Source organism: Podarcis vaucheri (genome assembly GCF_965113315.1).
Source record: "Podarcis vaucheri genome assembly, chromosome: 1".
Taxonomy (NCBI): Eukaryota; Metazoa; Chordata; class Lepidosauria; order Squamata; family Lacertidae; genus Podarcis; species Podarcis vaucheri.
The window spans coordinates 9205222-9232060 of record NC_138759.1 but is presented as its reverse complement, the minus strand read 5'-3'; the positions used below and the strand labels follow the sequence as shown (position 1 = coordinate 9232060).

General features: G+C 46.5%; 2 protein-coding genes across 8 annotated transcripts in view; one reads left to right on the top strand and one right to left on the bottom strand.

Annotated features, from left to right (window-relative positions):
- The first annotated feature begins 424 nt into the window (after nt 1–424).
- On the top strand, nt 425–21801 carry DHRS7 (dehydrogenase/reductase 7). The gene is made up of 7 exons (XM_082219304.1): nt 425–601; nt 10654–10806; nt 13111–13217; nt 14171–14410; nt 16110–16232; nt 18315–18530; nt 19684–21801. Exons 1-7 carry the CDS (start codon nt 466–468, stop codon nt 19717–19719), a joined length of 1011 nt encoding a protein of 336 aa, XP_082075430.1. The 5' UTR covers nt 425–465; the 3' UTR covers nt 19720–21801.
- The window catches only part of PCNX4 (pecanex 4), a 26704-nt gene continuing 21585 nt past the window's right edge, over nt 21721–26839 (bottom strand). For all 7 annotated transcript variants that reach the window (XM_082216728.1, XM_082216729.1, XM_082216730.1 and 4 more), the window contains 2 exons: nt 26412–26598; nt 21721–22468 (listed from right to left, as the gene is read on the bottom strand). In XM_082216728.1, coding sequence (XP_082072854.1) covers nt 22217–22468; nt 26412–26598 — 439 coding nt within the window. In that variant the 3' untranslated portion in view covers nt 21721–22216. The remainder of the gene's footprint in view (nt 22469–26411; nt 26599–26839) is intronic.

Sequence of the window (26839 nt, the reverse complement as noted above, 5' to 3'; positions counted from 1 at the left end):
TCGGCAGTGGAACGGTCTCCCTGGAGAGGTGGCGAACTCTCCTTCCTTGGAGGTTTTTAAAGCAGAGGTTGGATGATCATCCGTCGTGGGTGCTTTAGCTGAAATTCCTGCTTTGCAAGGGGGTTGGACTAGCCTAGAAGACCCTTCCAAGTCTATGATTCTATGTTGTGAAAGCCACAGGAACAGGCCAAGCCGGGCTCCTTCCCTGGGCAGTTGGAAACCTTCCACGCCTCCAGCCTCTGCACAGAATGCCGCGCGCAACGGAGGGGGCGGTAGCCACTTTCTTGGAGAGAACCGCGCGCGGCAACTCCACCCCTCCGGGGACGGCTCAGCCCTGTATGGGGCCTCTTCGGAGCCCCGGCCACTCCCTGCTGGCAGAGAAGGGCGGCCCTCCTCGCCTGGCCCCGTCCCCTCTGCCTCTTAAGGGCGGCGGCGGCGGCTGCCTGTCGCACGCTCTTTCTCGCCATGGTGTGCTGGGGCCTCGTTTGCGCCCTGGCGGCGGCCGGCCTCCTGATCTACCTGATCGTCCAGCTCGCCATCTGGCTCCGAGCTGACAGCGACCTCACCGTGCTGGCGGCGGAATGGTGGGGCAAGAAGCCGGGTAAGCGGCGCGCCGGGCCCGCGGCGCTCTGGTTCTCTCCCCGGAGCGCGCGTTTGCGCTCCTCCTCCTCTTTCGCCTTCTTCGCTTCCCCTCTCCGTGTGGGACGTGGCAGGACGTGTCCAAACACTTCTCCATCCCTGAACGCAGAGAGCTGCCCTGCTCGGAGTCAGGGGTAGTCAACGTGGTGCCCTCCTGGATGGCCTGGGTCAGAATGATCAATGGGTAGCGATTTTGCGCGCTGGAGTTGGGCAACATCTGGAGCGCACCGCACCAGGATGGCTTCCTCAGTCTGCGCCCACTTGCAGCGGCTCTCTGCAGGGAAGCTCTCCAAATACACCTGTTTTTAAGCTCTGGGTAGCAAAGCACAGATTCACAAGTTCACGTGTATGCGTGCCCTGTGAGCATCCGTATGTGCAATTGCCCAGAAGTGTTGCTCCCTTGTAGGCGAGGGAGTGGAGCAGGTTTTGGTTTGCAAACTTACCAACTTTCAGCAGCTTGGTATAAACCCTACTACCTGGGGCTGGTGGGAGGTACAATCGGGAACGAATTTGGCAAAGGCTGGCTTGCCTACAGCAATTTTCTAGGCACATTTTTTTGAGATTAAGCCTATGCTGTAGGCAACATGGGTGTGGCCTTTCAGCTGGAAAGCAACTGCAACAAAGCCTAATGGCTATGATAGAGGAACTGTGGTTTAGCAACTAAGGACTAATTAAGACTCTGGGCAACACTGTCAGAATAAAAATTTGTTTGTGCCACACGGAATTTTTTTTTTTAAAAAAAATAAGAAACACCTTGGAAAACAAGAAGAAACAACTCCCAGTGGCACTTGATTTTGAAAAGATATCTATTCACATTCGGCAAATATTTTATATTTTGATTTGCCCCTGAAGGGAAATGCCTTTATGCACACATCCGCTAACACTTTCCAAGTCACCCTTTGTCAGTCGCTGCATTTGCTGCTTTAAAAAAAATCTGGGCAACCTGCAATCTTGCCTAACTTGGGCTGAGGTAGCAAGTCTTTTCCGCACAGCAACCAGCAACAGATGAAACAATTGGTGCAGCTACAGGACTGGAAAGGGTTTGGTTTCATAGTGTGAGATCAAGTTTTGGGATGGGCCTGTGGGTTTTAGCTTGCTGTCAGGTGAATCACAGAGTTGGAAGGGACCATGAGGGTAAATTTGGTCCTAATGGGGTCATCTAGTCCAACCCCCTGAGATGCAGGTATCTTATTGCCCAAAGCAAGGCTCAAACCCACAACCCTGAGATTAAGAGTCTCATGCTCTACTGGCTGAGCTATGTGAGTGGTGAAGTGTGTTTCTGTGAAATCAAACCACCCCATAGCCTGATTCAATACATGGCTTCCTCAGAATTAAGCCCCACTGTCCTAAATGAGAAGGCTTTGTGCGTTCATCCTGTGTGTATACGTGTGTATCTTAAAAACAAAACAAACCATTCCGCAACAGAGTAGCTGCTTCCACCATGTAGTCCAGGGGTAGGGGAACTTGGTGTCACCCGGATGTTGCTGAACTCCAATTCCCATCAGCCCCAACCCACATAGCCAGTGGTCAGGAACAATGGGAATTGTAGCGTGGTGCTGTGGGTTAAACCACAGAGCCTAGGACTTGCTGATCAGAAGGTTGGCGGTTCGAATCCCCGCAACAGGGTGAGCTCCCATTGCTCAGTCCCTGCTCCTGCCACCCTAGCAGTTCGAAAGCACGTCAAAGTGCAAATAGATAAATAGGTACCCTCCGGCGGGAAGGTAAACGGTGTTTCCATGCGCTGCTCTGGTTTGCCAGAAGCGGCTTAGTCATGCTGGCCACATGACCAGGAAGCTCCCTCGGCCAATAAAGCGAGATGAGCGCTGCAACCCCAGAGTCGGACACGACTGGACCTAATAGTCAGGGGTCCCTTTATCTTTACCTTAATATCTGGAGGGCCATTGGTTCCCCAGCTCTGGCGCAATTTGTCAACTGTACAGTGGTACCTTGGGTTACAGTCGCTTCAGGTTACAGACTCTGCTAACCCAGAAATAGTACCTCGGGTTAAGATCTTTGCTTCAGGATAAGAACAGAAATCACGTGGCGGTGGCAGCGGGAGGCCCCATTAGCTAAAGTGGTGCTTCAGGTTAAGAACAGTTTCAGGTTAAGAACGGACCTCCGGAACGAATTAAGTTCTTAACTAGAGGTACCACTGTATCCAACAACATGGATTTAAAAAGAAAGAGTCCAGCAGTGAAAGAGAAATGTCCAAAATTCGGGTGATGGCTAACCCTGAATAACTACTGTCCTCCATTCCTGGACTTGGGGTAGAATTCAGCGTAGCCCTAGCAGCCTTTCTCAAACTTGGGTCCTCAGCTGTTGTTGGCTACAACTCACATACCGTATTTTTTGCTCTATAAGACTCACTTTTTCCCTCCTAAAACGTAAGGGGACATGTGTGTGCGTCTTATGGAGCGAATGCAGGCTGCGCAGCTATCCCAGAAGCCAGAACAGCAAGAGGGATTGCTGCTTTCACTGTGCAGCGATCCCTCTTGCTGTTCTGGCTTCTGAGATTCAGAATTTTTTTTCTTGTTTTCCTCCTCCAAAAACTAGGTGCGTCTTGTGGTCTGGTGCGTCTTATAGAGCGAAAAATACGGTAATCCCTGACCACTGGTACTGCTAGCTAAGGATGATGGGAATTGGAGTCCAGCAAAAACTGGGGACCCAAGTTTGAGAAACACTGCAAGGAGATTGCTTTCTCAACGCAAGCTATTCTGCTTGCCTGATGGAACAATCTCCCCTTTCCTCCCCCAGCTACTTGGGGGGTTTTCCCCGATCCTCCAGAGCAGATTTGGGGGAGGTAGGAGGGCATGCAGGGGGAGGAGAGGGGAAAAGCCATGTTGCCCTAGTGGGAGTCCTTGTTCTGTTTTCTGCTAACGGAAATGAGTAGTTGAATCTGGCTTGTGGTTACTATTTTAGTCACAACCCCTACGAAAAAGCAATCTACACTCCAGTACTGGAAAGAAAAATGTATATGGAGAAAGCACGTTTTTATGGACCGTTAATCAAATGGTTGTATGTACATTTAAGGGATAATAACCCGTTCCTTTCCAGGAGGGTTAAATAGGTAAAAAGAAAAGGTAAAATATTATATTGCTATTGTGTGCGTTTTAACGTTATTGAAAAACATACTCAAAAGTAAGTCCTATTGCATTGAATGCGACTGACTCAAAGGCAAATGGGGTTAGGATTTCAGCCTAAGGGGGGAAATCTGGAAACACAAAAAGTGATTGTTGGAGCCAAAGGAACAGCGTATGCCAGACAATTTGCAAACATCTGTGAAGGACAAATGCTTGCATGTGTGTTTCTTGGCAGCTGCTTCCGTGCTGGAAAATTCTGCTACCATCTTGCACAACTCAGAACCCTCCAAGCTGAATGCAGCTAGGAAATTGCATCTTCTCCAGGCAGGGGCATTCCTAGTCACTTGGCAGAGTTGGGTACAGGCCCACAGATCTGCGTGTGCTGATTTATATATGCATTTATGCCCACTTACGCAGATTTTCAGAGCGGAAATCCCAACTCTGGCTATTAGACCTCACTCACATAGGGTGCCAGCAGGAATTTTGCAGGGCCTGGTGCTAAAGGCATAAGACAGAACCTTGCCGAATCAGCCCAAAGGCCATCTGATCTGGGATTCTGTTCACACATGCTGCTGTAAACTGGCGGAGGTTGCTACACCCCTCAGTTTATTTTGGTTGCTCTTTGCTTTTCCAACACTACAATATCCTTTTGGAGGTATGGTGATCAGAACTGTACACACAAGTACAGCTGCAAGTGTGAATCTGATCTTAGGGACAAGTTACAACTTTTTTTGCTGGAAAATCAGCAGTTCCGCATTTGAGTTAAGAACTCCTTCCGTGGATGATTTGTTCCCTTTTAATTTCTCAATAAGGCCTAGAACGTCATTTCCCGTCATCACCTTTTGCCTCTGTCCCTTAGGCTCTCTTCTTGAGAAAGTTAGCTTAGGTAAGGGATCTGCCCTACATCTCTCACTGTGAAGACAGATGCAAATACCACATTGGCCCGAATATAAGCCGCGCCTGCAAATAAGCCACACCTTTAAAATTCAAGGGGAAAAAAATTAAAAAAGACAATACCCGAATATAAGCCGCTCCCTTAAAATTGGGTTACAGGCTGAAAATTGCTGCGGTTGGTAGAATTGTAACTCCAAGCCAATTTTTGTAAGGTCGCGAATTTAAGCCGCACTTTAACTTTTCATAGTTGGAATTTGGAAAAAAAAAGTGCAGCTTCTATTCAGGCCAATACGGTAATTCATTCAGGTTCTCTGAAGTCTCCTTCTAACTCCCTTTTGGTCCAAAGATCCAACTGCCTAGCTGGTTTCCTAATGCATTAAATGTGTTTGTTTAGTGGTGCTCCTCAAATTTATTTATTGCCTCCCTTAGTATCCGCTGCCATTTCTGCAGCAATTTGTGTTCCTTGCCTCTACCAGCTTCCTTGACTCTATTCATTAACCTTGCTGGCATCTGCTTGGCCCTGGTGGTAGCTTTCCTGACATCTGCAACTGATGCGGGGTGGGAAAATGCCGGAGAATAGGGAAATCAGCAAAAAAAAAACCCCAACCTTCCATTTTGTTTGTGGGTGTCTCTATTGGATCAAAAGCCTTTTTGTATCTAGTCAAATGCCCCTCATTCAGAGGGGAGAATGTGTTGTCTTGGTATCTGTTACTTGGGTACGTTCCTTCTACATTGGCTCTTGTAACCCATAGCCAACAATGTCCCTCTGATTTGTCTAACCCAGCCTCCCCCAATCTTTCACCCTCCAGATGTTCTGGACTCTGTTCTTATCTGTGCTGAACCAGACGGAGCAATTGTAGAAACAGCCTCCTTATGGCTGGCTGGCTGTTGAGTTCTTTGCTTTTAAAAAGCAGTTGCAGCATGCTTGCCTTTATGACGGTTGGATTGTAAATTGTAGACAGAAGGAGATTGCGGCCTTCTGGGGGAACAATACCACAGAGGGCTGGGCCACCTAATGTCAGGGCTAGACCCCCATCCTCTTGCCAAAATAGTCACGAAATGCAGTTGCATTTTAACTGTCAGATCTGTACATCAGGCTTACATTGGCCGTGTATCAGTTTCACTAATACTTTCCAGCAAAGGTGATAGGCAATTGCAGTTGGGTGAAGTGAGAGCTGGACCATAAAGAAGGCTGATTGCCGAAGAATTGATGCTTTTGAATTCTGGTGCTGGAGGAGACTCTTGAGAGTCCCATGGACTGCAAGAAGATCAAACCTATCCATTCTTAAGGAAATCAGCCCTGAGTGCTCACTGGAAGGACAGATCCTGAAGCTGAGGCTCCAAGACTTTAGCCACCTCATGAGACGAGAAGACTCCCTGGGAAAGTCCCTGATATTGGGAAAGATGGAGGGCACAAGGAGAAGGGGACGACAGAGGGCGAGATGGTGGGACAGTGTTCTCGAAGCTACCAGCATGAGTTTGACCAAACTGCGAGAGGCAGTGGAAGACAGGAGTGCCTGGCATGCTCTGGTCCAGGGGGTCACGAAGAGTCGGACACGACTAAACGACTAAACAACAACGAAGCCCATCGGCTACCCTCACCTGGTTTAGCCAGCCAGTCAGAGTCATTCCCAGGGTGTGGCCGCTGTCACATTCTGACAGCTTCTGGGAGCCACAGGTGAGACCTGAGTGCAAGAGAGGGACCAAAGGTGGACAAAATACCCCAAAAGATCTTGATATGTCCTCCACCAGAGGTACTAGCCTTTTCCTAACACCCCAAACACCAGAATAGGCCATCAGATACCCTCAAAGGTATCCTGAATACATCTCTTCCACCTTGAGATTTCTCCGCTGGGTGTCAAGGGCCTTTGTGCAAATACAATTGCATCTAATCTTAATTGCCCAAAAGCCAATGAGGATATCACATAATCACAGCATTTGTTTTGTAAACAGCAGCCCAGGCAGGGGAGTGAGGGGCAAGAATTAACCCTTTCTCTCCCAGCTGCCATTGCCTCTTTCCAGGGACTATCCCTTTGGTGGCAATGGAAGCTTCCCGTGCAGGGAGAGAGAACTATGTTTCTCCTTCGAACTCCCTACAATCCCCTCCTGCAGCTGCTCTTTACATAAACTAAAAAGAGTGCATGTTCTATTTATTTATTTATAAAAAATATTTGTATACTGCTGCCTCATTTTTTAAAAAAATCGAAGCGGTTTACAGCAATAGCAACATAAAACTGCGCAATAAAAATGCCATTAAACAGTAAAAAAACCAAACATCTATTAACCATTGCAGAAGGATGTAGTATTCACTGCCTTCATGGACCTGGCAGAATAGAAACATTTTCAGCAGGCATTTAAAAGTTGGCACAGAAGGTGTCTCTGAATCTCCATTGGCAGGATGTTCGACATGACACTAAAGACCCTGTTTCTTGTTGCAAAATAAGCCTCATCAGCTTGGGGAACAACCAACAACAGCACTCCTGCAAATGATCTCAGACGGACACAATTTTGCTGAGATTTCTGCATTGGGGGGGGTGGACTAGATGACCCTCGGAGTCGCTTCCAACTCTACGATTCTGTGAACCTCACAGGCTATATTGCTCTTAAAAAAAAAAGTGCTTCCTCCATGTAAAAAACCCCTCAAAATGTCCTTTTATACCAGAAGGGGATGAGTTCTACAGTGGTACCTCAGGTTAAGTACTTAATTCGTTCCGGAGGTCCATACTTAACCTGAAACTGTTCTTAACCTGAAGCACCACTTTAGCTAATGGGGCCTTCCGCTGCCACTGCGCCGCTGGAGCACAATTTCTGTTCTCATCCTGAAGCGAAGTTCTTAACCTGAAGCGTATGTAACCCGAAGCACCACTGTACTACTATATATTTCCATCAGAGAAATGTTATGTGACCCCCAAGCCAAGGAGATTAGTAACTATACAACCTTTAGAAGATATCTCAAGGCAGTCATGTACAGTGGTACCTCGGGTTAAGTACTTAATTCGTTCCAGAGGTCCATACTTAACCTGAAACTGTTCTTAACCTGAAGCACCACTTTAGCTAATGGGGCCTCCAGCTGCTGCCGTGCCGCGGGAGCCCAATTTCTGTTCTCATCCTGAAGCAAAGTTCTTAACCTGAAGCACTATTTCTGGGTTAGCGGAGTCTGTAACCTGAAGCGTATGTAACCTGAGGTACCACTGTATAGTCTTCAGGGTTAAGGGTTTAGGTCACAAGCAGTGGGATTTGTGTGTGTGTGTGTGTGTGTGTGTGTGTGTATGTGTAAGTGAGGGAAATGTGGACCGACTCCTTGTCTCTGGAGTGCAGTCCATGACTGTGCAAACGGTGTTTCGTTCGCCTTCAGACCTATGTGAAACAACTGAGAGAGAAAACACCTACACGGTATCTGTTGCTAAAGAGAAGCCCAGGATGAAGAAAGCGATTTAGCAAGGAATCCCTTTGTTTGCCTTGTCGCTTGCAATTTCCGAGAATTTGGTGAGCACAGAGTTCTTTCTGTTGATGCAGCAAGGGACCTTCATTTGTGCAAGAACACAGAAGTTTATGTTGCGTGGAGTTGACTTTCTTCCGTTGCCTACAGATAAACTGGATCTTGCTTGGCCAAAACCGCCTTATTCATTCATTCATGTATTTATTTATTTATCTATCTATCTATTTATCTAGCTATCTATCAATGAAACATATCCTGCTTGCTTCCTGGGGATCTCAGGGAAGCTAAGAAGCCACGATACGAAAAACAGCACTTCGACAATAAATTATAAGGCATTCCCCAAAGAATGAAATCCCCCTATAAAGAATGAAAAGCTCATATTGGAAAGCATGTGTGTGCCTGCTAATGAAAAAAAGAGTTTATGGCACGTTTAAAAGAACTGTGTCCAGTTCTGGGCACCACAGTTCAAGAAGGACACTGACAAACTGGAACGTGTCCAGAGGAGGGCAACCAAAATGGTCAAAGGCCTGGAAACGATGCCTTATGAGGAACAGCTAAGGGAGCTGGGCATGTTTAGCCTGGAGAAGAGGAGGTTAAGTGGTGATATGATAGCCATGTTCAAATATATAAAAGGATGTCACATAGAGGAGGGAGAAAGGTTGTTTTCTGCTGCTCCAGAGAAGTGGACACGGAGCAATGGATCCAAACTACAAGAAAGAAGATTCCACCCAACATTAGGAAGAACTTCCTGACAGTAAGAGCTGTTCGACAGTGGAATTTGCTGCCAAGGAGTGTGGTGGAGTCTCCTTCCTTGGAGGTCTTTAAGCAGAGGCTTGACAACCATATGTCAGGAGTGCTCTGTTGGTGTTTCCTGCTTGGCAGGGGGTTGGACTCGATGGCCCTTGTGGTCTCTTCCAACTCTATGATTCTATGATTCTATGAAATGTTGCAGGTTAAACCACGGGTAGCCCATGTGTGATGTCAGATGTTCCTGAGCTAAAACTTGCATCATCCCTGACCAGTGGCCATGTTTGGCTGAAGGGATTATAACATCCAGCAACATCAAGTCAGCAGCACATGGGCAACATCTTGTGGAAGCGTTTATGGTGTAGATCGGGGGTAACTGACATAGTGCCCTTCAGGTGTTGCTTGACTACAAAGCCCATCATCCTTTTGACTACAACACCCATTATCCTTGGCCATTGGCCCTGCTGGATGAGGCTGGTAGGAGTTGGGAGTCCACACTGGCTACCCCTGGTCTAGATGAAGTAGTAGACAATAGCCCATGGAAACTGATTTATATCATAAATCTGTTAAGTCACAAGACTCCTTGTTGTTTTTCCTAAACCAGTCTAGGGAGTTTGCCCTAAAGAACAAAACTGCCTTAGCAAAAACAAACACTTGCCGCCTGCCGAAAAAACCAGCCTGTACCTGAATCAACCGATTCAAGTTACAAGGAAAGAGATTCCAACTAAACACGAGGAAGGACTTTCTGACAGTAAGAGGTGTTTGGCAGTGGAACAGACTCCCACTGGAGGTGGCGGACTCTCCTTCCGTGGAGGTTTTTAAGCAGAGGTTGGATGGTCATCTGTCCTGGATGCTTTTAGCTGAAATTCCTGCATTGCAAGGGGTTGGACTAGATGACCCTTGGGGTCCCTTCCAACTCTACAAATCTATGATTCTGTGTTGCTACCTTCCAACCTCAATATTTATTAGTATTCTTCCTAGGGATAGTGAGTGCAATGATCTAAATTTGTATCTTCGTGTGTGTGTGTGTGTGTTTCTTTTTTCATTTAATTGTATTATTTGCATTTTATTTCTTTAATATGTTGCTGTAATGTGTTGATATTATTTTTAAACAATAACAATAACAATTTATTTCTACCCTGCCCATCTGACTGGATTTCCCAGCCACTCTGGGAGGCTTTCAACAGAACATTAAAAAACGCAATACAACATTAAACATTAAAAACTTCCCTAAGCAGGGCTGATGTCTTCTAAAAGTCGGGTAGCTGTTTATTTCCTTGACATCTGATGGGAGGGCGTTCTACAGCACGGATGCCACCACTGAGAAGGCCCTCTTCCTGGTTCCCTGTAACCTCACTTCTCTCAGTGAGGGAACCACCAGAAGGCCCTCAGAGGAGGACCTCAGTATCCGGGTTGAACAATGTGGGTAGAGATTCTCCTTTAGGTATACTGGGACGAGTGTGTGTGTGTGTGTATGTATGTATGTGTGTGTGTGTATATATATATATATATATAGTGAATTTTTGTGTGTATGCACCCACCCCCATTTATATACAGTGGACGCTCGGGTTGCGAACATGATCCGTGCAGGATGCATGTTTGCAATCCACAGCGGCATGTCTGCACATGCGTGGGTTGCGATCTGGCGCTTCTGCGCATGCGCGACTGCCGAAACCCGGAAGTAAGTACTTCTGGGTTTTGGCGGTCCACAACCCGCAAAAATGCAACCTGAAGCATCTGTAACCCGAGGTATGACTGTATAGGGGTGGGGGCATGCACACAAAAATTCACTAACCAAAGTTGCCCTGATGAAAAGACACCCCTCTAAATTACTGCATTCCTTCCTTCCGACAGAAAAGGAGCTGCCTGGGAAAGTTGTCTGGGTGACGGGAGCCTCCAGTGGAATCGGCGAGGAGATGGCTTACCAGCTGGCAAAGATCGGCTCGCCACTTGCGCTCTCGGCGAGAAGGGAGAACGAGCTGGAGAGAGTGAAAAAGAAGTGCATTGGTAGGATTTCGTTATCTTGAAAGCTTGTCTTTTATTTTGCGTTTAGAATATCTGTGCCTGCAATCCCCCGCTGCAGGTGGGAAACCGTATTTTATGCATGGCAGAGGGTTGCTCTAGGTGATCCATTGGGTCCCTTCCAACGCACCTGCCAATCAAGCATCATCATAAGCTGTTATGTCAAAGTTGGCCCACGGGCTTTCTCACCCCTGCCCTGGGCCACCGTTTCCTGTACGCCTGTGCATGATAAAAGCACCAGGAGAACCCCGCTTTGCCCATCTTAACGCCCAAGGTTGGTGGGGATGGAAGATTGCTTCCACGTCCAGATATTTAGGACCTAATTGGTTAGGTGCAGGGCTTTTTTCCCAGCCAAAACATGCCAGAGCTCAGTTCCGTCATGTCTCAGGTGGGTGCCATTGCAGCCGATGAAGGAGGCATTCATTGTGAATTCCAACACCTCTTTTTCTATAAAAATAGCACTCGGTGAGGGTTTTAAACACAAACGCAAGCATGTTGAATTGTGCCTGGAAGCAAACTGGCGGCCAGCGCAGATAAGGTCTCCCCTTGAAAATTCTTAGGATTTGCCTGCCCCTGAATATTAATCCAAAATTTGGGGGGCATTCTCATCCCACTTCTCCCCTGAAACATAATTTTTTTTTGGGGGGGGTCAATACAGCAAGCCTGCAACTTACGCACATTTAACGTGTGTGCATTCAGCTTTATGCGCTTGGCAATAAAATAAAAAGGGGGCAGAAATAGGGTGGGCATGCAGGAAAAAAGGCCTTCAGCAACCCCATCTCTCATTGCACCCAATGTGTTTTGACTCTATGCAATTTTGGTTTTAGGCACAAACCGTTACCCCTGAGTAAGCTGGGGGCTTACTGTACTTGAACCCAGAATGATGGTTTAACCGCTCTTTTAACTGGCAACCAAATGGTTTAAATGTTCCATCCATTGAACCCTTGTTGACCTTGAGCTAAGCAGCGATGTTGCCTAGTTGTTCTGCTGATGCAACACACCCTTTGTTCCTCCCACCCACCTTCTCCCATTATTAAAGCATTGCCAAGTGGGGGAGAGGTTGTCAGCTACTTCTAACAGTGGCATCTTGCCACAAAACGGGGTTATTGTTTCCAAGGTCACAGTGATGGGCAGTTTATCTGTGGCAAAGGTTGTAGTCTTGCAGTGCCAGAGCCGCTTTTGCAAACCAAGCACAGCCCACGTCATATTTGCTCAACAAATGAAGGAAACAAGGTCCATGCCAATTTTGCTTATGGAGAACATTTAGAGATTTAATCATTAACAAGTCCTATTAGGTGTTGTCCAGGGCTCCTGGATTCCAGTGTGTAACCGATGGAAAGGAGAGATCAGGTCAAAAGGATAGACAGCATTTGAACGTCACAGGGGTCATTTTGCTTGCAAAAATATGAGGTCCCTGCATTAGCCTTCATGATTATCCATTAACTAGGCAGTTTATAGTCATTTTTTCTCTGTGGGTGGGGAGGGGGAGGCTGGCCTTGCAGCAATGTAGAGCATTAAAAAAAATGCAGAGCTGATCAAAGGGTTCCTTCATGTGCCCGCCAACCCGTTTGCAAACCCTGAAAATAGCTGCATACAGTTCAGTATAGAAATAAATTGAGAAACCTTTGAAAGCTGATTATTGTATTTTTCGGCCAGAGGGGCTGCGCGTGGCTAAAGAAGCCAAGACAGTCCCTTCTCCCTCCTGGGGAAAAGCCCGCAAGAGCCGCGTGGAGCTTGTGTGCAGCTCTTGGGGGCTTTTCCTCCCTGCCTCCCCCCCTGCATTCGCTCCATAAGACGCACACACATTTCCCCTTACTTTTTAGGAGGGAAAAAGGGCGTCTTATGGAGCAAAAAATATGGTGTTTTAAGATTTGGGGGGGGGGACTTTAATACTAAACACCCAAGGACTCCTTTCCTGCAGAAAACTAAACCAATATACTAAAGTATATTAATTTAACCAGCGTATCCTTTGCATTCCCAAGTCATGTTACGGCTTTTTGGAATTTGAAAGCTGGAAAATTTAACACGCCTTTCTGTCCTGGTCATCATTTGGACAGTGCAGAGCTGGTCTGACCAATAATTTAAGGCCGCTCCCAATGTTAGCATGACCTGTCATGTGCAATCTGCATAGTGATTCTGTGCAACACAGGCCATGTGAGCGCCTCTTGCTTCCCAAGATCTGTGGGGCTAATGAAACAGAAGAGGAAGGATTGTTTACCACTGTTTCTAAACGGCTCCTCTTCTTCCTTCTTTCCTCTCCTCGGCTTAAAAAAAACACCACACATTTAGAGATCAGCAGTCTCACTGACAAGGATATCCTCATTGTGCCACTTGACTTGACTGACAGGAGTGCCCACGAAGCGGCGACAAAAACTGTCCTGAAGCATTTTGGAAAGGTAAGTCAGACTTTCCTCAGTGGATTGCTTAGGGAGAGGGAGGAATTTCAGGCGCACCTGCCTTGGCCGCAGTTTGCAAAGGGGCAGGAAATGGGCGTCAAAGGTCATTTGTTATAAAGTGTGGAGCAGTTTAGCATTCTTTAAGCTGGCGCATGAAAAGCCAGCTCTTTATGAGATATCCAAAATTGGTTTTAAAAGCTGTCATAAGCAGCATGAGGGGGCTGCTGTTCTAGAAACTCGAACCCAAAGCCCCTTTTGGCACATGGAACTAGTCATGCAGTTGGGATCCTGAGTTCAGTTTAAAAATAATAAAAGTATTTATATCCTGTACAGTGGTACCTCTGGTTACAAACTTATTTCGTTCTGGAGGTCCGTTCTTAACCTGAGCTACCGCTTTAGCTAATGGGGCCTCCCGCTGCTGCCACACCACCGCAGTGCGATTTCTGTTCTTATCCTGAGGTAAAGTTCTTAACCCGAGGTACTACTTTCAGGTTAGCGGAGTCTGTAGCCTGAAGTGTTTGTAACCCGAGGTACCGCTGTTTTTATATATCAGAATTTGCAAGCAGTGTACCTTAAAGCACTCTGATGCCTTGTGGAAAAAAGAAAGTAACTTTTGTAGTTAGGAAAGTGAAGATGCTCATTGCTGTTTTACCTCCCTGCAAAAAAACCAGAACAAATGTTCAGTTAAGTGCAGATACATCCTAACCTTCATGCAAGCTTTGCACAAATAAATCAGAATGAATGCTCAATAAATAAGTCTTCAGGACAACCCCTAGGATTACCTAATTCAGCATGCTTATTTTCCTTTTACTTAGTAAAACAAAGCTGAAAAATTTGCAACTTTGCAATTGGTCCCTGTCTTTTGAAAGGGGAATTCCCCACAGAAAAATCAAGTTTCGGGGGTTTCCCCACCCTGTATCCTTGCAAATGCTTTTCCCCTCTTGTTCCCAAAGATCGACGTCTTGGTGAACAACGGCGGCCGTTCCCAGCGCTCCCTCTATGTAGACACGTCCGTCGATGTCTACAAGGCTATCATGGAGCTCAACTACATTGGCACCATCTCCCTAACGAAATACGTCCTGGACCACATGATACAGAGGAAACAGGGGAAGATTGTCACCATCAGCAGCGTGATGGGCATCATGGGAGCTCCCTTGGCCACCGGCTATTGCGCCAGCAAACACGCCCTGCAGGTAAGGGTTCTCTTCCGGCCTTCGACTGCTCATGGCTTGTATCGGAGACTCTTGCCTTTGCCATGGACTCACTAGGTGGCCTTTGGCAAATGACTCTCTCACAGACTTGGTCCCCCTTCCCCAGTGGCATGCGGTCAGTGAACTAGGCTAGTTCCCTAAATGTTCCCCTGGTACCTCCTTCCCCAAGCCCAGGAAGCTTCTTCCCAGCATAGGGAGGGAAGTGTGATGCTCATGCGTGCAACATAATAATAATAATAATAAAAATTTTTTAGATATATCCCACCCTCCCCAGCTGAAGCCGGGCTCAGAGTGGCTAACCACAATAAAAGTAACACAGCATTCTAAAATCAATTCATTCTAAAATCAATTCAAAATCAAATTAGTGGCAACCATTGGGTTAGAGTTCTGGTGAGGATTACCAAAGGAGGGGGTCAGACTGTGCCTTGGCCAAAGGCCTGGTGGAACAGCTCTGTCTTGCAGGCGCTGCCTAAAGATGTCAAGTCCTGCAGGGCCCTAGTCTCTTGTGATAGAGCGTTCCACCAGATCGGGGCCACGGCCAAAAAAGTCCTGGCTCTGGTTGAAGCCAGCCTAACCTCCCTGTGGCCTGGGACCTCCAAGATGTTTTTGTTTGAAGACCGTAAGGTCCTCTGTGGGACATACCAGGAGAGGTGGTCCCCACCCCACAATCACCTTCGCAAGCTGGTGCCTCTGGCCCTAACTGTTCCCCTGTGAACATTTCACCGCCCTGCCCCAGTCTGTGATAGATGAGACAACCGTGGTTTGTAAGGAACACAGGGAGCTGACTTATACCAACCTAGTACTGTCCACCCCGGCCAGCAAGGGATCTCCAAAGTTTCACACAGGGGTTCTCTCCCAGCCCTACGTCCAAAGATGTTGGGGATTAATTGTGAGACCTTCTACATGCACAGAAGGGACACGGTGGCGCTGTGGGTTAAGCCTAGGACTTGCCGATCCCCCAGGATGTTGGATAGAAACTAAGGGGTTTCCAGCTGTAATGCTTTAGGAGATACGAAAAAAAAAGGTTTATAAATGGGTAAAAGTTTAATGGTAAGGATTTGCTGAACTAACAAATTGAAGTGGAATACAAAGAAGGGCGGTATGAGGGGGTCTGGGGAAATAAGCGTAAGGAAGATATGTTATGGAAAATTATTTGTTTTTTAACTGTTTTTATGTTGTGTTTTGTTTTTTTTTATTTTTTTCATTGTTATATTTTAAAAAACTTTAATAAATATCTTTTGAAAAGAAAAAAAAGGACTTGCCGATCCCTGTGATGGGGTGAGCTTCCGTTGCTGAGTTCCTGCTCCTGTTCGAAAGCACATCAAAGTGCAAGTAGATAAATAGGTACCGCTCCGGCGGGAAGGTAAACAGCATTTCCATGCACTGCTCTGGTTCTCCAGAAGCAGCTTAGTCATGCTGGCCACATGACCCGGAAGCTGTACGCTGGCTCCCTCAGCCAGTAAAGCAAGATGAGCGCCGCAACCCAAGTCGGCCACTACTGGACCTAATGGTCAGGGGTCCCTTTACCTTTTTACATGCACAGAAGATGCTTTGCCACTGAACTATGGCCCTTGGTGCATCTCAGTGCAGGTTATCTGAGATCCCTAAGAGATTCCGTCCTGTTTGAGCTTAGGGGAAGAAAGCTGGTACTTTTAACTGTCAGGCTCTTGTTGTTTCTCAGGGCTTCTTCAACTCTCTCCGACCTGAGCTCACTGATTATCCCGGAATAAGTATAATTAACATCTGCCCAGGGCCTGTGCAGTCACAGATCATACAAAACGTCTTCACTGAAGATATTGCGAAGGTAAGAAAGGTTGAGATGATTAAAGGACCGTGTTAACTGGGATTAGAAGAGGCTGTGAAATCAAAGAAATATAGTTAAGGGTCATTACTGCTGTGCACAGTTAGATATCACCTAGAGTTGTCACTAAATATTTATAAAGCTAGTTTATTAAGTAGTTTAACCTAGAAGCCTCATTGAATTGAATAGGACTAACGTCTGAGCAGACATGGTTAGGACTGCACCTTAAAACGTTATTCCTCCATAAGCTAATAACTCACCGCTTATTAATCGAAGCCAGAACAACAATAACAAAATCACACAAGGTTCTTCATGAATGGATTCCAGTCTCTAGATGGCTTCATATTCTCCTCCTTGGAAGCACAATGGAAATAAAATATTTTTTTTTTTTAAAAGACCCACAGCATCTTGTATGACAGCTTCCAGGTAGAGGGTACAGTCCTCCCCAGACTGTACCACTTCAGGACACGGGTAGGGCAATCGTGTCTCCAAATACTCCCCGACATCCCCCCCCCAAGGTGCCTACATATATAGGAAACTTGCAAGTCTAGAACAAGCTTAGGCTAGCCAATGCGATGGTCTCCAAATACAACTCAATGCTGGGGCGAGTTTTGTGTTTTTGTAGGTGTTCTGTGCGGTTCTGAATTTCGTGTCCCATCTATGTTTTTTTTTTTAAAGGAGTGGGCTTTGAAAGGCCAAACACAGTAGCCTTCACAGAGGCAACTCTGGTCTGCTGCTTGCACAGATCTTCTTTTGTCTTGCTAGCTATTCTGTAATCCTCTGGCAAGGCCCAACTCTTATGTAGTCATAGCCCGTAAATCCAAATTGCTCCGGCTGGCCTCTCATCCACTTTTGGTTTTTTTAAAGCAAGAAACTTTCAGGTTGCATCTTCTTAAAATGCATCGGAGCACCAATCGCTCGCAGTGACTGAATTTATGATTACAGTGGTGCCCCGCAAGACGAATGCCTCGCAAGACAGAAAACCCGCTAGACGAAAGTGTTTTCCGTTTTGGAGGTGCTTCGCAAAACGAATTTCCTATGGGCTTGCTTCGCAAGACGAAAATGTCTTGCGAGTTCCTGCGGTTTTTTTTTCCTTTCCCCCCCTTTTTCCCAAGCCGCTAAGCTGCTTATCAGCTGATCCTAAGCCGCTAAGCCGCTTAACACCTGATCCGCTAAGCCGCTTATCAGCTGATCCACTAAGCCGCTAAACCGCTTATCAGCTAAACCGCTTATCAGCTAATCCGCTAAGCCCCTAATAGCGCTAATCCGCTAATGGGCTTGCTTCGCAAGACGAAAAAACCGCAAGACGAAGAGACTCGCGGAACGGATTCTTTTCGTCTTGCGAGGCACCACTGTACAACCTTTTAAAATTTGTCTGTGGGAAGGTGGTGCTTATTATTTTGCTGTTTTGCTTTACTTATTTACTTGTTTTTGTCCTGTATTTTATTTTGTGAACCGTCCTGAGATCTTATGATGAAGGGTGGTATCTTAAAAACCACTGTAAACAGTTAAAACGGTTAGTAGGATTGGAATAACACTTGCAGTTTACTGGTGAATTTCGGACAAAATGGAGATGCAAAATACTTGGATTATTATAATAAGATGCAGGAGGAAATGACTAACAATAGGACCCACAAAGGGGAGGAGGGATGTTCAGGAGATTCTATGGAATCTTGCTTTTAAGTTTTATGTTGTACATGTGATTGTAAAACGGCAATCTGAAAAATCAAATACCGTATTTTTTGCTCTATTAAGACTCACTTTTTTCCTCCTAAAAAGGGGAAATGTGTGTGCATCTTATGGAGCGAATGCAGACTGCGCAGCTATCCCAGAAGCCAGAACAGCAAGAGGGATTGCTGCTTTCACTGCGCAGCGATCCCTCTTGCTGTTCTGGCTTGTGGGATTCAGATTCCTCCTCCAAAAACTAGATGCATCTTATGGTCTGGTGCGTCTTATAGAGCAAAAAATACGGCAAATAATTAAAAAAGAAAGATCCTATGCGGCAAACCACTCTGTGATCCTCGGGAGATCGCATGCTCCCTCTCCAGCTTACTCTCTTCCCTAACCCCCTGCTCTCCCATCCAGGCAAATGCAAACGTTGGGGATCAGTCTCACAAAATGGAAACCAGCCGTTGCGTGCGACTAACACTGATCAGCATGGCTAACGATATAAAGGAAGCCTGGATCAGCGACCATCCATACCTGGCAGTCTGTTACCTCTGGCAATACACACCTACCTGGGCATGGTGGTTGTTGAATCGTCTAGGGAAGAAGCGAATTGAGAATTTCAAGAGAGGAGAGGTACGTCCTTCAAGCAAGAGCTGTTCTTATGTTCTGTTTTCACTCTAGCCCAGGGTTTCGCAAACTTGGGTCTCCTGCTGTTTTCGGACTACAAGTCCCATGACCCCTGGCCACTAGGGATGATGGGACTTCATCCCTGGCCTAAAGATGATGGGACTTGTAGTCGAGCAACAGCTGGAGATACCCAAGATTGGGAAACTCTGCTCTAGCCTATTCAGCCAGAAAAAAATGTGTGTTGAAGAGCTTTGAAGGCTGAGTGGCGTATGACCCCGTCTTCATTTGCCCCCTTGCAATGCATTGTCTCAACCCACTTTGTGGGCTGCTTGTGTTCATCCTCTATATGGGCCAAAGTGTTCAGATCAGCCTGTTTTTATTGGAGGGTTTTAAAATGAGAAATAAGCAGGATCCGGTTTCATGCTGTTTGCCAGAAGAGGTGGAAGAAGCAGGATCAGAACAAAAGGCATCCTCTCACATCTCTGCCTTTGCAATATTCATCCAGGTTCCCAGAGTGTATTTTCTAAAGCTGTAGGGGGAGGAAGAGGGGAGGGGCAGGTGGTGGCAAAAGCTCTGGCCCAACTCTTTGGATCCTTCCTCAAATTATGCTCTCTTAATCCTATGATGCATTAAAGCTATTAGGCAGTGAAAGTGGTCCTCTTTCCTACAGCCCAGTTGGAGGAGTGTTAAAAAATGTTTTTGTTCTCTGTAACCCACCCAATTGGGGTTGCCCCAGGCACTCTGGGCGGCTTCCAACAAATATAAAAGCATAATAACATTTTAAATATTTAATCAAACATTAAAACTTCCCTATGCAGGGCTGTCTTCAGGTGTCTTCTAAAAGCTGTAGATAGATAATTTATTACGCTCAGAGACCAGCTTATAAAAGCTGTATATTTATCTCCTTGACATCTGATGGGAGGGTATTCCACGGGGTGAGCACCACTGCTGAGAATGCCCTCTGCCTGGTTCCCTGTAACCTCACTTCTTGCAGCCAGGGAACCACCAGAAGGCCCTCGGAAGTGGACCTCAGTGTCCGCGCTGAACAATGGGGGTGGAGATGCTTCTTCAGGTATACAGGGCCTCTCCTTCGGGTATACTTAAGTATAAATGAAATTAAGAGCAGTCTGGACTAAGTTGTGCTTTTTGTTCATTGCAGGACGCTGATATTTCCTACTACAAAAAATCTTCTTAAAGGAGCATTACATTCTCCTTTTCACTAATACCAGCATAAGGAGGAGGAAGAACCCCTGCTTTAAGTACACATTCTTTTTTGAGGATAAGGAATGGCGTTATAATACGTAACCCATACCTGTTCCGCTATAGTCTCTTGAATAAAAAATGATTTTATAATGCTTGTTGATACTGTAGTGTGGTTAGCCACCAAAAACCTTTACTACCTGGCCTTTCATGGTGCTATCTTCTGCTGTATGCTAGGGGGACCATTCAAATCTACACCCCATCCCAGTATCTCAGGCCCTGCCTTAATGCCTTTAGTGACTCATTTACTGTTTTTGCATCTTGCTTCGTTTCAAGACCTCAGGATACAAAAAAAGAATCTTAATATATGCAGGTGTCTCTCTCCAAACAATGCACTCTCAGGAAAACGTTTGTTAGGCGAGCGCTTGCATAAAGTCAGCCATTTCCATTGATTCCTATGGGGAAATTTCTAATGTGTTCCTGACCATGGAATTTTCACCTCAAAATGATTGGGGGGGGCACTGGAAAACCCTCTGAAAGCTTGCAAAAGGCAAACAAGGAAGGGGGGGAAGCTCTCTATAGTTGTCCAATCCCCCTTCCTGCCTTGTTCTGGTGAAATGGCTGCTATCTACCAGCAAAACACAAATAAGTAAGCCTCGTTTAAGGCTGCTTATTTGTTTAAACAGGTCTGGCTGTTTGGATATCTGAATCTGCAGTGTGTATAACGATGTTTGGGTACTAATTCCTCGTTTTTGGATGAATTTTTGCATAACAAGCGTTTGGATAGTGGGACCTGCAGGTACACAAAAAGGACCAAGCTTTTATCTACCACCTCCATTCTCTTACTGAATGCTACTAAGGCAGTGCTGTGTTCTTAAAGTGGTTTTCGCTATATTTACATTTATAAAGAAAAGTACTTTGGCAGCAGTTAGATCTCATGTTGACTTTTAGCCTGGCTTTCTCCCGTGTGGCGACGAGATCCGAAGCTGCTTCAAATTAAAAAGATTAATTCAAATGAACCTTAAACATGGCTTGATTATAGTTAGTAAAAACTTGATTATACAGTGGTGCCCCGCAAGACGAATGCCTCGCAAGACGAAAAACTCGCTAGACGAAAGGGTTTTCCGTTTTTTGAGTCATTCCGCAAGACGAATTTCCCTATGGGCTTGCTTCGCAAGACGAAATGTCTTGCGAGTTCTTGCGAGTTTGTTTCCTTTTTCTTAAAGCCGCTAAGCCGTTAATAGCCGCTAAGCCGTTAATAGCCGTGCGTCGCAAGACGAAAAAACCGCAAGACGAAGAGACTCGCGGAACGGATTAATTTCGTCTTGCGGGGCACTACTGTAGTTAACAAAAACAAAGGTTCACAAGCTTACACATTGAAGCTGCCTTCTTTCTGCGTTTCATCATCAAGGCTAGCCGTTCAAACAACGCGGCAAGCTGCTGTTAATTAGAAGCAGAAATCTCAGAGCTCCTTTCTGTGGGTGTGCAGGAAGGAAGGGGGAGGAGAGAGATTGCATGAAAGGGGGCGGGTGGTTTGGGTTGCCTTTGAATCCTCCTTTGTGCTTTGGCTTAAATGGGACACCTAGTAAGTCTCATGCCAAAATGTAAGTGGAAGAGCAGGATGGGAAGATACTGAAAGTTAAAGGACAATTCAAACTAACGCTAAAACGAAGCAAAACAAGGTCGGGAAGCCTTTTCTACCCCCCCCCCCGAAATCCAGATGTTCATTTCCATGTTCTACAGCAGTCATTCTAAAGCACTCTGAGGCAGGAAATATTACATGAGATTTGTTTTTTCACCTTGCAGGGTACAGGTGAAAACTTGGGTTTCAAACCTCTCCTTGCTTATAGGAATTTTGGTCCCAGTGATTTCAGTGTTATCTAGAGGTGGGCACATTAGCAGAGCAAGCTTTTCCACTTGCCAAGCTTATTGCACCATGAGACTGTTTGCACCAAAGTAAAGAGTATGCGACTTGCTATATTTGAAAAGAACTCGCTGCAGGCTGAACAGATGTATTATTGAGTGTTTCTTCAACTATCACTTTGTCAATGCAAATAAAGCTATACAATATAAACAAGTGATAAAATCCAAGCGTGGTCTTTCAAAATCGGGGGGAAAGCTTTCATCCTATGTACATTTTTGTACTAACTTGTGGTTTCAAAATATGTAAGCTGTGACCTGCCTTCTAATGCAAGTCACCTGTCAAGTTACTGTTTTTTCATTTAAAAAAACAACAACCTCCCAGAATAAATCTATGAGCTTATTGCCTGCTTTTAAGTCTTCTCCCAGCATCTCCCTCCATCAGCCCAACAAGGATCAGAGGTTCAGACATCACTGGGGCTGAAAGAGACACGTTCATAATATTCCTGCCAAAAAACCCGGCCTCTTCTGCTGCCACCGACATCTTTGGCAACTTAAGTTTTCCTTGCTGCAAGAGTCAAGAAAATTAATGCAGTTTTTCTTTAGGAAACCAAAGGGCCAAGGGTCAAGTTCTAGAGCAAAGGTACATGGAGAGGTTCGCAGGAATAAACTGGGTAGCCCAGGGGAGGATCTGCTGCTTGTATGGTCAGGTTCCTCAGGAGAACAGGATGAGCTTGGATACTGTAGCGTTCCTCGTCGTCGTTGGTGGCGTAGAGCAGCTCCCAAGAAAGGTTTGCCCACTGCCCTCTAACAGCTTCGCTGTTCAGTTTCCCTACTTGCACTAGGAATTCCTGAAGGGTGAGGACTCTGCTGGTATAAACTCCCTGAAAGACAAGGCACATACAGTCATACCTTGGGTTACAGATGCTTCGGGTTGCGCACCACCCTGAACCCGGAAGTACCGGAACAGGTTACTTCTGGGTTTCAGCGCTCACACATGCGCAAAAAACACTAAATTGCGCTTTGCGCATGCGCAGAATCGCAACCTGTGTGTGCGCAGACGCGGCGCTGCGGGTTGCGAATGTACCTCCCACACGGATCACATTCACAACCCGAGCGTCCACTGTATGTGGAAAATTAGCGCTCTTGTATATTGCTGACAGCAGACTCTGATCCATCAGAGGCTTGTCGTTGGAATGGGGAGGAAGGTAGTTTTTCACTCAAATATTCTAGAGTTTAGGGTGGGGGTCACTTCAAAGTAGTGTGGGAGATGGTGACGGGGTTGCAGAGTGAAGACCATAGCTCAATAGTAGAGCATCTGTTTTGCATGCAGAAGGCCGCTCGTTCAAACCCCAAGATCTCCAGGTAGTGTTGGGAATGTCCCGTGTCAAAGCCTGGAGAGCCACTTCCAGTCGGTGTACACACTACTGAGCTAGGCAGACCAAACTCTGTATAAAGCATCTAACCATCATCATCATCATCATAAATTATTTACACCCCGCCCATCTGGCTGGGTTTCCCCAGCCACTCTGGGCAGCTCCCAATTGAATATTAAAAACACAATATAGCATTAAACATTAAAATCTTCCCTAAACAGGGCTGTTTTCAGATGTCTTTTAAAAGTAGAAGAGTTGCTTATTTCCTTGACATCTGATGGGACGGCGCCACTACCGAGAAGGCCCTCTGCCTGGTTCCCTGTAACCTCACTTCTCGTAGTGAGGGAACCGCCAGAAGGCCCTCGCTGCTGAATCTCTGTGTCCGGGCTGAACATAGGGGTGGAGACGCTCCTTCAGGTATACTGGGCCGAGGCTGTTTAGGGCTTTCAAGAGACCCAACACTTTGAATTGTGCTCAGAAACGTACTGGGAGCCAATGTAGGTCTTTCAAGACCAGTGTTATGTGGTCTCTGCGGCCGCTCCCAGTCACCAGTCTAGCTTCCGCATTCTGGATTAGTTGCAGTTTCCGAGTCACCTTCAAAGGTAGCCCCACGTAGAGCGCATTGCAGTAGTCCAAGCGAGAGATAACTAGAACATGCACCACTCTGGCAAGACAGTCTGCGGGCAGGTAGGGTCTCAGCCTGCGTACCAGATGGAGCTGATAAACAGCTGCCCTGGACACAGAATTGACCTGTGCCTCCATGGACAGCTGCCAGTCCAAAATGACTCCTAGACTGTGCACCTGGTCCTTCGGAGGCACAGTTACCCCATTCAGGACCAGGGAGTCCCAAACACCCGCTGCCCCTCCAAAACAGTACTTCTGTCTTGTCAGGATTCAACCTCACTCTATTAGCCACCATCCATCCTCCAACCGCCTCCAGGTACTCACACAGGACCTTCTCTGCCTTCACTGGCTCTGATTTAAAAGAAAGGTAGAGCTGGGTATCATCTGCATACTGATGAACCCCCAGCCCAAACTCCCTGATGATCTCTCCCAGCAGCTTCATGTAGATGTTGAAAAGCATGGGGGAGAGGACGGAACCCTGAGGTACCCCACAAGTGAGAGCCCAGGGGTCTGAACACTCATTCCCCAACCCCACTTTCTGGACATGGCCCAGGAGAAAGAAGAACCACTGTATAACAGTGCCCCCAGCTCCCAGCCCCTCTAGACAGTCCAGAAGGATGTTATGGTTGATGGTATCAAAGACTGCTGAGAGATCCAGCAGAACTAGGAAACAGCTCTCACCTTTGTCCCTAGCCCGCTGGAGATCATCGACCAGTGCGACCAAGGCAGTTTCAATCCCATGGTGAGGCCTGAATCCTGATTGGAAGGGATCCAAATGGTCTGCATCCTCCAGGCATGCTTGGAATTGTTCAGCAACCACCCGCTCAATCACCTTGCCCAAGAATGGAAGATTTGAAACTGGGCAATAGTTGGCCATATTGGCTGAGTCGAAAGATGTTTTTTAAAGAAGCGGTTTAATGACCGCCTCTTTCAGCGGGTCTGGGAAGGCTCCCTCGCAGAGGGAAGCATTCACCACCCCACATAGCCCATCGCCCAGCCCTTCCTGGCTCACTTTTATTAGCCAGGATGGGCAAGGATCAAGGAGACAGGTGGTTGGTTTCACTTGTCCAAGCAGCCTGCTCACATCCTCGGAAGTAACAGATTGGAATTGATCCCATATAACATAACTAGACAGGACTCCAGCACTCTCCTGCCCCAGCCCTGCTCCCACAGTGGAGTCTACCTCCTTCCAAATCTGAGTGACTTTATCTGCAAAAAACTTTGCAAAAGCATTGCAGGAGATCTTGGGGTCCCTACCAGGCCCTGGTGACAAAGGTGGTTCCGATAGATTGCGAACCACCTGAAAGAGTCTCCTGCTGCTGTTTTCTGCAGTTGCAATAGTGGCAGTGAAGAAGGTCCTCTTCGCCGTCGCCATTTGGTAGGCTCAACATTGAGCTCTAACCCATGTCCAGTCCGATTCAGAATGAGTTTTCTGCCACTGGCACTCTAGCAATCTCAACAATTGTTTCATCACCCTCAGCTCCAGGGAAAACCATGGAGCAATTAGAGGGCACTTCGGAGCCAGACAGTCAATAGCCCTGGTTAACTCTGCATTCCAGTGGGTGACCAGAGAATCAGTTGAAAGGCCATCAACATGGGATAAAACATCCCCTACCACTCTCTGGAAGCCATTTGGATCCATTAAGTGCCGGGGGCAGACCATCCAAATCAGTCCCACCTCCCTGCAGAGGGGGTCACGGAGGAGTCCAGTTGCACCAGGAAGTGATCTGACTATGGCACTTCTTTTGTTTCGCTTTTACTTAGTGTCAGATCACCAACATCCATAGAGGTGAACACCAGGTCTAAGGCATGTCTGCAGCTATGAGGTGGACCAAACTTATTTAGGGACAGCCCCATGGAGGCCATGTTTTCCACGATGTCCCAATCAGCCCCTTGTAAGTTCGTGTCGGCATGGATGTTAAAATCCCCTAGGTAGGACAACCAAATTAGGTGTCTCCAGGAGTACATTCACCACGACCTGAAGCAGCTCAGGCAGGGAATCCTTGGTGCAGCAGGGAGGTCGGTACACCAAAAGGAATTCTGTACTGTCCCTATTGCCCATCTTCCACAACATGCACTCAGAAAACTGGGTCTTCCCAATAGGACGCCTGGTGCAAACTAGTGACTTCCTAAAAATCACTGCAACCCCCCCCCTCCCACATGACCTGGGTTGCTGTGTGTAAGAGAAACCTGGTGGACAAGCAGCGGCAAGGACAAGCTCATCTGCTTCATCTAACCAACTCTCTGTCACACATGCCAGGTCATGTTCTCCATCCACAATCAGGTCGTGGATGGCAGTGGTCTTATTCATCATTGACCTGGCGTTGCACAGCAACACTTTCAGGTCATGTGGGTTTCCCTTGCTGATTCCAGTATCCTTCTGGTCAGGGCCAGACCCGGAGGCAGGGATGGTCCTCAAACAACGACTAAGCCTGCCTCCTCGGTAATGACATGGTCCTACATTCCTAACAATGAGCATGTCCCTACCCACTCCACAGATGGAAACATCTGCTGTGTCAAAGTGCCCTTCAGAAGCAGAGGAACATCCTTGGATACAATCCAAGGCCATAAAATACCTTACAAGGTTATTAACTGAGTAAAGAAATTGGTTGTTTCATGCCCCCAAGCCAGTTACAACAGCTGAATCATAGTTTTGGATTCAATTAAAGGATTCGTTGTCCAATAACTACATCTAATTCAAGCACCTTGATTGGGTCTAAAAAGTTCTTTTGAACTGTTTTTAATTAACACTCTTTTTTTTTTTTTAAAGCAACATTCTTGTGCCTTGCAGCAAAATTCATGCATGAAAAATAGAAAAACCACTTACCATATTAGGGTCATGCCCCAAGGAAAAAAGATATGGCTTCTCTCGTAAAACAGCTTGCTGCCACTTTTCTTCAGACACCAATCCAATGTACCAGTCGTTCTCATATTCTTCAAGACAGCTTAGCAGCTCTTTGAAACTTTCCACTGGTCCCAGACTTGCTTGGTCAACCAAAAGCTTAACTGTGTATCTGTAGGATAAACCACATAAGGACCAGTGCACAATGTGTAGATTTATAAAGCTACTTAAGAAAGAATGCCTATAATAATGCCACCCTGGGAACACTCACGTGTGGCTGGAGCCACAGCTAGATTTGCCTAGGATTAATTATGAGCTTAATTATGCATTAATCACATAGTAAGGTTATGTCTGCATCTGCTGATTTGGAGAGCAAATTACTTGCGTGTAGCTCGTTCAGCCTTCATGGTTTC

Bases quoted from the DNA above. Each gene is read 5' to 3' on its own strand.
- DHRS7 (XM_082219304.1), top strand. From the start codon at position 466: ATGGTGTGCTGGGGCCTCGTTTGCGCCCTGGCGGCGGCCGGCCTCCTG. The intron at 602-10,653 runs GTAAGCGGCGCG...TCCTTCCGACAG, and splicing joins ATGGTGGGGCAAGAAGCCGG to AAAAGGAGCTGCCTGGGAAA. The intron at 18,531-19,683 runs GTACGTCCTTCA...TGTTCATTGCAG, and splicing joins AGAATTTCAAGAGAGGAGAG to GACGCTGATATTTCCTACTA.